This window comes from Lipotes vexillifer, unplaced genomic scaffold (genome assembly GCF_000442215.2).
Source record: "Lipotes vexillifer unplaced genomic scaffold, Lipotes_vexillifer_v1.1 scaffold240, whole genome shotgun sequence".
Lineage (NCBI taxonomy): Eukaryota > Metazoa > Chordata > Mammalia > Artiodactyla > Lipotidae > Lipotes > Lipotes vexillifer.
In genome coordinates this window covers 5083240-5094734 of record NW_006797481.1, presented here as the reverse complement: position 1 = coordinate 5094734, position 11495 = coordinate 5083240, and the positions used below count along the sequence as shown (strand labels likewise).

The 11495-nt window shown below is 39.4% G+C and overlaps 1 protein-coding gene across 1 annotated transcript in view; it reads left to right on the top strand.

Annotated features, from left to right (window-relative positions):
* The window catches only part of PNLIPRP3 (pancreatic lipase related protein 3), a 34119-nt gene extending 29235 nt beyond the window's left edge, over positions 1–4884 (top strand). Inside the window, 4 exon segments of the mRNA XM_007472254.1 lie at positions 1927–1938; positions 1941–2034; positions 4369–4536; positions 4821–4884. Of these exon segments, the coding sequence (XP_007472316.1) occupies positions 1927–1938; positions 1941–2034; positions 4369–4536; positions 4821–4884 (338 nt within the window).
* Positions 4885–11495: the final 6611 nt, after the last annotated feature.

Below are 11495 nucleotides of genomic sequence, written 5' to 3'. Positions count from 1 at the left end.
GTTTAGGCCGGGGGGAAAAAAAAAAAAAAAAAAAAAAAAAAAAAAATCAGTTTCAATCCTGAGTAATAAACTTTCTTTTGGGAGATTTTCAAAGGAGGAACTTCTGCAACCAGATCAGGGGAGCCTTCTGAGGGGAGGTGATTTCCAAGCTGACTCCTGAAAAGTGAGTAAGAGGGAGAAGGAAATAGAGTATTCCAGATAGAAGGAACTGCATATGAAAATGCCTGGAGGTAAGACAGAGCTGGAATTGAAAGAAGATCCCCCTGCTTGGATTGTAGAGACCAGGAGGAGGGTAACACGAGACAAAGGTGGGAGAGGTAAATTGGATCAAATAATGAAATTGTGCTCCATGTGGGAGGTTTGGGCTTTATCTTTGGGCAGGTAGAAGCAAAAAGGAACTGGGTGAATGGATTTGAGGGAGGCAGAAAATGGAGAAGTCAAGGATGATTCTAGCTGGGTGGATGATGTGCCGTTTGCTGAACTTGGTGACACAGGCAGAGAGGCTGGTTTGGAGTAAGTTGATGGCTCAGTTTCTAACATGTTAGGTCTGAGATGCCCTTAGGACTTGGGCGTGTACAGTTAGATATGGGCCTCTGGAGATGTGGTCTACGGTTACAGATTTAAGCATTTAGACAGTAATCTAAGCTATGAAAGTGGATGATGTAATTACCCAAGAAGACTGTGTCAAATGAGAAGAAAGAGAGCAGAGAAAGAGGCCCCTGTGAAGGAGACTGAGGAATGAATAGAGAGAAAATACAAAGCTGTGTGGGAGCTGGGGCAAGAAAGATGATGAGGAAGGGAGAGATTCACCGCACCAAATATACTAAAAGGTCAGATGAGACAGGGGCCCAAAGGGGCTCTAGGGGTGAGCCACCAATTCCGTCATTGATGAGTTTGGGGTTTCAGTGGAGAGGTGACAGTGGGAGCCATACTGCAGTGGAATGGGCTGAGGAGGGAAAGGGAGCTCTTTGGCAATGATTAGCTCACAGACTGAAAATTCTCTCTAGTAAAATTTTTCCCCTTTCAGAGGCTTTTCAGACAATTTTATGAAGAATTGCATTTTTTTTTCCGTGTTATTAAGCATACAACAATTTCAGAATTCAGAATAAAAGATCTGTTTAGCTCTAGATTTTTTTTAAGTTACACTTGACCATTTGCAAGGGATTTATCCTATTGACAGGCTTTGTGCTGACCCAGACCTGTATTGGCTGGGCATTCCTAGTACATAGCCCTGCAGGAGAGGAAGGGACAGTTTACTTTGCCTCTAAGTCATTTTAAAAGCACAGACCTGGGCTTCCCTGGTGGCGCAGTGGTTGAGAGCCCGCCTGCCGATGCAGGGAACACGGGTTCGTGCCCCGGTCCAGAAAGATCCCACATGCCGCGGAGCGGCTGGACCCATGAGTCATGGCCATTGAGCCTGTGCATCCGGAGCCTGTGCTCCGCAACGGGAGAGGCCACAACAGTGGGAGGCCCACATACCGCAAAAAAAAAAAAAAAAAAAAAAAAAAAAAAATGCACAGACCTTATTGCTCAATAGGTTTTCTAGACTCTTTTCTGGATTAGTTGTCAAACTATGGCAAATTAAAACTTGGCTACAGAAAGCATACATGCCACAGAATACAAATTTAATGGATGAGAAAAGACACACACATTCTCTTATAGTTATAGAAATGTCTGGAAAATTAAAGAATTTTCTTTAAAAAATATTGTTAAGCTGTTTACATTTACAAAATCAAAATGTGAACATTTATATGTTTTTTAAAATATAATTTCTCACCAAATTCACTCGAGCTATATAAAGTTATAGTTTTTCATGGACGCGAACAGCCCTGTTCCACTTTAACCTTGAAAGTTGTATTTACATTAAAGTAGCCAGGATGTCATGCTTTCCGTGTGTTTTTAACCCTTCTTTCTCTTTATTTCCAGGTTGGAGGCACAAACTGTCAAACTTGATGGAAACAGTGTCACTCAAGGAAGCATGTTTCTCCATGTAGGTGAAACAACAGAGAAGACAGGGGAGTTTGGGGTTGTCAGGTAGGTAAGGACGAGGACCTGGCAGGTAACAGTGCTGCACTCAGTTCTCAGTTCATCTGGCTCAGTAAGGCTCAGTCTTTTCTTTTCCTACAATACCACCAGCTATCTTTTCTTTTTACTTTGTATTTTCCAAATATAAAATAGAAATCATAATATCTACAGTTCCAGCTACAAAAAGAAAATGTTAGGAAATGATAACATGAAAATACAGATCTAAATAATAAAGCAAGGGGGAAAAAATTGACAGGAAACAAAATATATTTTTAATCCAGTCCATTAATGTTATACAAATTTGGGTAGACCTCTTTTATTTTTACAGATTCCATACAAATTAAGACATTTATATAAATTGCCAAATTTCTAATAAGCTCTCTAAGTAGTACCCCACAGATATATGCTTTATGCTGGGACAGTCAAAGGTAGGAATAATTCAGTAGAGACATTCACTGTGCACGTTGGACTGAAGTCCCCTTTAATCTTGAATTTTCCTTAATATTTTCTTTGATCAGCCTTAGCATTTTTGTATTACATCTTTCGTTTTCATTGCTCAATTCGGCAGTCATTTCAGAATTAACATTATACATACTAATTAGAGGTTAGCGTTGTGCAAACTGATGAACGGATTAGATGCATTGCCTCTGTGAGTTCCGTCATCTTCAAATACTGGGCAAAGGCACAAAAAGCAGAGATTTTATGGCTATCCGTTGAGGGCTGCTTTGGATCAACTGCTCTGGCAGCGTCTCTGCTCATCATCTCACCTTGGCGCACCTGCCTCTAAAGATGGGTACAGTCAGTGATTGTCTTGATTTTGGTTCATGCACAGGCTCCAGCCCGTGGCTTCTAGCCCTGCCTCCCGCCGTTTGGCTTCATTCATCTTCAGCTCAGCCACGTTACCCTGATTACTCCACCCAGCATTAAATAGATCCCCCCCTTTCCTCCCTTCCTGGCTTTATCCATGCTGTTCCATGTTCCAAATACCCTTCCCTGTTTTAGCATGTCTCATATCCACTTGCTTTTCATACCTCCATTAAGCTATTCCTCTGAGAAGAGTTCAACACCATCTTGTGTCTGTGGCTCTGAGGCCCACAGTACACTCGCTGCCTAAGGCTGTGGGGTTTGTGTCCTGCCCAAAGGCAGCTGACCTGGGGCAGGTGGGGAGAAAGGTGCAGTTCCTGCCCCTTCTAAGATTTGTGACAATGCTTTGACATCTCTATACTTCTTTTGCTAATGTCTAAAGAAGCTATTTGTAATGTCCTTGCATAGTTATCCAATCCTCTTTTTTAAGAATAATTAAGCATTTCAGGTCCACAGTAGATGTCTTATCTTGAAATGAAGCCACTAAATGAATTTGTATGCTAGTCTATTCCCACTCTTTGGTCAAGCTTTAAGAGTCTGGCATCACCGTAGATTATATTTTAGTTATTTGGGCTTCCAATGACACTGTCTTGAAGAGCTGCACTGTGTGAAGGCAGTTAATGGGGCAACAGGGAAATTACCCCAATAATCTGGAAGAAAAGTTGTCTTCTGGTAATTAAATCAATTAATTTTACATGTAATGGAATAAGGCCCTAAGAATAGCAACATTCATTCGTTCATTCATTCAACAAACGTTCAAATGCCTATTATATACCGGGAATTGTTCTGACTGCTGGAGAAACAGACACAGGTCCTACTCTCATGGAGCTTACCTTCCAGTTAGAGGAGACAGACAATACATTAACAAAGGAATAAGGAAATAGCAGCAATAAAGAGACCTCATCTGGTCTAATTTTGGCGTGCGTAAAATATGCCTTATGTCTCAAGATAATCTACTTCTCTCTGCTCTATTTCCACACTCACCAAAACATCATTTTTATCATTAGTTTGGTTACCCAGTTCTTTTCATACAGATGAAGAAGGTACCAGGGAAAGGATTGGAGAACATTTTTTGGTTAATAAAAAGGAAACATTTCACCATTGTGAGCTGATAAACAGGCTTCTAGTTCTTATGTGAGTTTTGTGTGAATTTAGTCTATCATTGGTAGTTTGATCATTTCCTGGTGTCGATAAAATCTAGCTTCTGAGGCCATAAAGCCAAGACCAGATCTTTTATTATGGAGTACTCATCCCCTAAAAATCACTTAGTCAAGCTTCCCATTTACCTAACCCTTTTTTCAAGCTTCAGAATCATGCTATTCTGAGAGGCTGACCAAAGTGAATGGAAAGAATAAATCTCCTATAAGCAAATGCCAGAAAATGAAACTTTCTCTTCCATGGTACACACAGATGTTGTCTTCAACGTCAGCATTGTGAATACCTGGTGCAAGCTTATGAGTTTTATTTTTCTCTTTACAGTGGAACACTGAAGCCAGGCATGACTTATACAAATTTAATTAATGCAGACATTAACATTGGAAACATTGCAAGTATTGAGTTCATTTGGAAGGAACTTTCATTTGAACATTCTCAGAATAAGCTGGGAGCAGAAATGGTGATAGATATATCTGAAAAATATGGATATGAGTAAGTCTTACTTTTTCTTTTGCACTTTCAAACATAGTTTAAACTTTGCAAATGACATTTAAAACCCATATATAATTTGAAATTTGAAAATAGTATAAAAATTTGTGCCCTTGAAAGTTTGCAATTAAAGGAAATAAAAATTATTTAAGAAACCAATACTGTATTTGTGAAAGTGTTTATAAAATAGTAACTACTCATTAAATTAGGATACCTACCTATGTCTTCCACCCCACCTACCCTGGAATCATATTAATATCCTCTTTTTTTCCCTTTAAATTTTTCAGATCTGCCTTCTGTAGCTAGAACTTTGTAGGACCTAATATTGCCCAGATCCTGAAACCATGCTAATTCCAGATATAATCTCGATGAATTTATTTAATGGAAGCAATGGAAAAATTAAGCTGGTATCCAGACCAAACTTAGCCCTTGTAAATGAGATAGAAATGTATAGTTGCCTTTTTTCTATATAGAATGTTTTTCTTATTGACAAGCTTTTATATGTCCCTTAAAACCAGACTGAGCCCTGGGATTCTGGGTATCAGTGACAAAATAGAGCTGAGTTAGTATTTCCCTGAATAAGAGGAGGTGTTACCAGTAGGTGGTATAAACTCATCAGAAAATGAGCCTCTGTCTGGTTGAGTGTTTGAAGTACATTTAGAGTATTTCCAGGTGGAATAATCCTTGTTCTAAAATGATTTGAAGAATATTTACTATGTTGTTAAATCTCACTAAGACAAATTATGTCTATAGTTCAAGATGTATAGTAGATGATAACCCTGTGGGTTGATACATCTATCGATTAATAATAAAAACTAATGAGAGCCCATTAGTATTTGCAAGGTGTTCCTTGGTCTTCAGGGCGTGTGTGAGGTAAGGGATTTTGGAGCTTATCTATGATGTATGTCTCAGTTAGTAATGGGCCCTGAGGATCATCAGCCCCTCCTGCTAGAAGCCCCCCCCACAGAATTATTCATCTCTCTGGGCCTTGAAGGTCCCATTGCAAATTTTTATTTAACCTAAAAGCAGCATTTCATTTCTAAAGCCCTTGACTAACCCTTTGTGTTTATAATAACAATATTGTAATATTTAAATGTGTCATTTGTGTTTTTTCTTTTATTTTGCTTCAATTTCATCTAATTCAGTTGTCCTTATCCAGTGAAAATAAAAGATGAGTGTTTTTATTTTTTTCTGTTCTCTATCACTGGGCTCAGTGTTTGGCCCATAGCACTGTGCTATGAATATTGTTGAAAAGAAGTTGTGACAGATATTCTGCAGAGGGTTTCTTGGTTCTCCTTGTGCCTTGTTGCCAACTGAACCTTAAGAAGAGACCCATGGGTGTACATGAACTTGAGTTGTGGCAGAAAGCAGAGAACGAAGCGGGGTGAGCTTCCCGCTGAGCAAGGAGGAGATAGAAGGTTGATTGGAGAGCGAGGCTTAGTGGAAGGCGGAGAGGAGATAAGGGTGTGTTTGGCATGATCCGTCTGAGCACCCTACCCCCCTGGTGCCACATCAGCCTGAGGCCCACGCCAGCCCAGGAACAGGGAGGCCATGAACAGCCCTGTAGGAGGGTCTGAACCCTACTGAGTAGCTGCATCGCAGCCCCAGCACTCCTGAGCAACCTGGCAGTGGAGTTGGTCCATGGCTCTGGGGGATGGAAACCTCCTGTTAGAGAAGCTGCCTCGAGCCTGCACTACTCTCTGCTCAGCCTTTCTTCCTTTCAGGAGGGGGCTGCCAACTGGGAGGAAGAATTATGAATCAGGATGCTGCACTAGGCTCTGTGTGTCCTGGCTTGCTTCCTTGTTCGAGGCGTCTCTGGGCTGGCTCTTTCTAAGCTTGAAAAGACAAATTGGAGTCACTTAACTTCTGGGAACCCTATTTTAATAAACTACAGGCTTTCTGTCCCATTATTCTTAATATCTGCCCCCTGTTTTGCATTAGAAGAATGTCGTATGAAAAATAGTGCATGAGCTATCCAGGCAGATCTGAAAGTTCAAGGTGACAACATTATGTTCTGTGTGTATTGCTGCCTAGGAAAGCTCTTAAAAAAATGATTCCCTTGCTCTCTGAGTGCCCTGCATTAACTATAGCAGAGTATTGGGGGCAAAGGCTGTTAGGAAATTCTTCTGCTTCTTGAGCGAACTGCCCTTAACTGAAAAGTGACTTCCAATCCCATTAGCCATCACTTTCTCCACTGCCCATTGCCATCAGTTCACACTCGTACCTCGTCATCACATTACCCACAAATGCCCTCCTCTAAACTTGCACATGGGAGCATCCCCCTCTTGGACCACAACTGCTTTCCCTGCAGGCCGACGGAGTGAACTTCTCAGACCTTGCAACTTCTGTTCAATTACCTTTCTACTTTCTTGAAACCCACCAACCCATTTCCTTTCACACCCAGCTTACGTTGCATGATAATTTAGTTTAGTAATAATGCCTATTAACACCCTAAACTCCCTTTTTTTTTGCATCCTGTTGGGCAAAACCCCAACCGGAGCACACCCACTGTTCCTCTTCCTCTAGGCCAGCACTCAGATAGTTGAGGGCTACTGGGACAGTCATGTCTCAGAGAAGACATGTATAACTATAAACTGATCATCAACACTGTCCTGAAATTCTACCTGTTTTTTGGGGTTTTTTTGTTTATGTGTCTGTTTTTCGCTTTTTAACACCTCTTACCTCAAACTCTCCACCTACTTTATACAGAAAACAGAGGTCATCAGAGAGCAAATCTCTCCTCTTTTTTACCCAAACACGTCAGTTACTTACATCTGCATCCATTTTATCCTTTTTCTTTCTAATAAGGAAGCTGCCCCATCTCCCGCCCAAGGCCAATGCCTGCCTCTGTGCTTTGGATCTCACTCTCTCTAGCCTTCTTGGGAATCCTATCCTATTGGTTACATTTTCTTTCCTTTGCACATTCAAGCTCTCATTGCTTTAGATTTTTTAAAGTCTAAGTCTCTCCCATTGGGGGAAAAAAGTCATTCTCAACCCTGTTTTCCCCTTTAGTCCCATCTGACCTGAAAATAGCTCTCACTCACATTTCCAGTGACTGCCAGGTACAAAGTTGAATGGGAAGTTTTACTCATTTATTCCATCCCTCAACAGAATTCAGCACTGTTTTTTCTTTTTACTTTTTGTTGTAGAAATTTTCAAATATTCACAGCAGCAGAGAAATTGGTTAAATAGAACTCCCAAGAACTTGTCAACGAGTTAAATGATTTTCAGATTTTGCCAGTTCTGTTCTAAGTGTGTCCACAAACACACACTCCCTGTTTTTGTTTGTTGGTTTTTGCTGAACTATTTTAAACCTGATCCTACGTGTGATACCATCTCTCCCATTTACACATTAGTATGAATCTCTAAACAATAAATTTGTTGAACATAATCATAATATCTATTTTAACAATAAGTTTTAAATGAATTTAAGGTTAACCAAAAGAATTAACCATAATTCCTTAATATCATCTTACATTCAATTTGTTTTTAAATCTCCCAAATTGTCTGAAAAAGCTCTTTTCGGCAGTTGGTTTGTTTAAATTGGGATCCAAGCAAGATCCACAAATTGCATATGATTAACATGTCCCTAAGTCTCTTTTCATCTATAACGGTTCCCCTCCCCCTTCTTCCACACCAGTTGTTAAATAAACCAGGTTACTTGTCCTATAAAATTTCTCACATTCAACTGATGGGATCCCCTTGGTATCATTTAGTACATTCCTCTCTCCTGTGTATTTCCTGTAAACTAGTACTTAGGTCGGGACACTTGATGGGATTCGGGTTCCTGTCCGCTGGGCAGTGGGGATTGACCCCCTCCGTGCGAGATGGGTAATTTCTACACCTTACTTACAGCTCTCAAGTTACCTGGTGATCTTTTATTCATTCAAAGGATTATATATGTACTCACTTTATAAATTTGAAAGGGTTAGAGTTGTAGGTAAAACAAAATACTGACTGGCTTCAAATCTAGTTGCTAAATGGCAGACTAAGAGGTGACTTGAAGAAGGTTTACTAGGGTTTGTGCTCCAGGAAGATTGGAGGAAAGTGGCAAACTGTGTAAAGATCCAATTACAGAAGAGGCACTGAACTCTGCACTATGCCTAGGGCTGGAGGAGGTGGGTCATAAATGTTCCTGCAGAAGTTGAGGAAAATTCAGATACCTGGTGGAGTTCTGTGTCTGTTTCCCCAGGCTCCTCAGATCAGAGTGAATAATAGAAATTACGCTACGTAACAGAGCCCGCAGGTTGTGTTGACTCTGCAGCTCTTCAGAACAAGCAGGGGATCTTAGGAACAGAAGTATAATTTATGCCAAGTTATTGTTTCTCAGCCTTTTAAAACCTAAGCTCATGTTAGATAAACATAAAAATCTCATGTTCCTCCTGGGGTCTTTACTCCTACACTTGGGAAAATCAATCTTTTTTCATATACCCTCTGGCCAAAAAGATTTCATAAATCTTTACTTTCTGCAGATTGTGTAATAAAAATGATAGGTGTGTTTTCTGTTATGTTTTGTTATTTTTTTCCCCACATGCGTAATTATAATACCAGATGGGCTTCTTTATTTTACACATGATTCTCTAAGAGTTCTGCTCTAAATGATTTAAGTCTTATACTCAGGAGAGTGGAGTCTTTCTATTAGATTTCACTCCAATACGAGAGAATGTCTGAATGTCTATATAGACTGGGCCAAGATTTTTGGTAAATGCTTTGTCCCATATACAGTCTATTTTCAAAGTTTGAGTTTTGCAAATATTTAACCTTTACAGAGTCATATATCTTTCTTTTCTTTTCGGAGGCTTTTTTTTCATTCATTCATTTAAAAAACATTTATTGCGTTACCCTTATGTGCCAGGCATTGTGCTAAGTCATAAGGTTATATGAAAAACAAGAGATAGTCCTTACTCTTGAGGTACACACAGCATTGCAGAGGACACAGGAAAATAAATCCTTGATTATAATACATCATGACAAGGACTGTGATAGAAGCAGGCACAGGGGTGAGAGTGGCATAGAAAAGAGCCAGCTTACTCAACTACTCTCACACCTTCATCCTTCACTCACTGATAATGATAAAGAGAGAGAGCAGTAGGTTTTCATTTCTGAATTCTGTGGTTGTCATACATACTGTTATAAGAGATTCCATTTGGAATTCAGTGTACTTTATTTTTCCAGTACCTGTGGTCCTGGAGAAACAGAACTGACATTTCTCTCAAACATTCACAACATAAATCTATCCATCAAGGATCTACTGATTGTCAACTGTGGCCAGAGGAGCAATAATTTCCTTAAGGGTCCCATGAAGAGGGAGCAAAGGCCATGCCCAATAGATTTAGGATGACGCTAACCAGAGCATGACTAATCCACTCATCTTGGGCTCGTGTAAGACCCAGTCCAGTGGTCCTAATGGAGTCAACTGCAGAGCAATGCCTATGCATCATGAAGACAGATGCAATTACCAAACTTCAATCCATCATTTAGGAATAACCACAGCAAACCTAAAATTCAAAATAGCTTAAGGCTAGAGATTTGTGTGTGGAGATGAGAATACCACAAGTAAGGGAAACACCATTTTTTCCAGACTTTTACCTTGAAGAGCATGTGGGCAGCAGGTGATGCCTCTGGACGCTGTTCATTAATATGAGGTAAGACTCTCAAGCTCTTTAGTTAAATAAGAATTCTATTCAAATCATAATACCTCATGCAAGAGTGAGAAAAAGGAAGTGTTAGTGATTCCCTTCTGGATTAAAATGAAAAGATATGCACATTGTAGCTTCTGGAAAGCAGAAAGGAATTTAAATGTTATCTCTACAACAAAACATTTTTAAGTCAACCAGTCAAAATTAGACCTTTCACAGGATGAGGTTTACTTTCGTGGGATATAACATCACCATCTAAAGTCCAGGTGTTTGACTAACATTTTCATTATACACAATGCCATTTGCTTTTTCTCCCAAGCTGAACGGGAAAATGCCACATTTTTCCTGTATTATTTGCAGAGGTTTCTTTTACCAGCACTTACGAAGCCTTGTGGGTTTTCAAGGGCAAAAACTGTAATTCTATTGGTTATCACAAAGAGAAAGACAAGCCCAAGGAGTCCAAAACACACAAGGTGGAAAAAGAAAACTGTAGAAAACAAATGGAATATGGGACACATACTATTTTGTACCAACAATGCAGATGATGTTTTCTGAAATCTCAGAAACAGAAGGTTATTTCTTTCTGAACTTTCAAAATATCTTAAAATTTAATATAGTGAATGTAGAGCACGGAATTGTGAATTGGAGGCCTGGTTCTGATTCCAGAATCAATCAACGAAGTGAACGCAGGCAAATACTTTCACTTTGAGCCCCAGCATGTCTACCTATAAAACAGATCATATGTATGATTTCTGGGATTGCTTTCTCATTCTGAAATCCTTCGGCTAATTAGGTGAGGGTATGTATACATAAATGAGTGGATAGATGGGTGAATCAATCAATTAAAAATAAAATTTGGATTTTCTTGTGTGTTCATAATTCTTCCCAACCATATAATGCTCTCATTAGGGATCTATATCTTTTTATGATGTACATTGATTGGCCCTAATAAGTTCATGTTTTCTTAAAGTTTGATTTGTCTTTTTATTGTGGAAAGCCTTGCTTACCTGAGTTTAATATATTATTTATTAAGCTGCCCTCTAGTGGAAGAATGAGCATATTGTGTCATCCAGTGACAGTTTAATAATCAACAAACCACTGTACAACACTGTATGAATTTTTAATGAATCAAACCTCAGTGCTATATGCAGTGAAATTTTTAGTTCTCAAGATCTCAATATATCACTCTGGTTAAGTTCCCTTTAAATTCTGATTTGGAACCAGTCTTGAAACTTAAGAATAACAACACATGTAAAGGTAGAATATCATTTTAAAAACTTCCCCCATCATTGAATTGTTGCTCTTGGAGGAAGAGTGTGCATT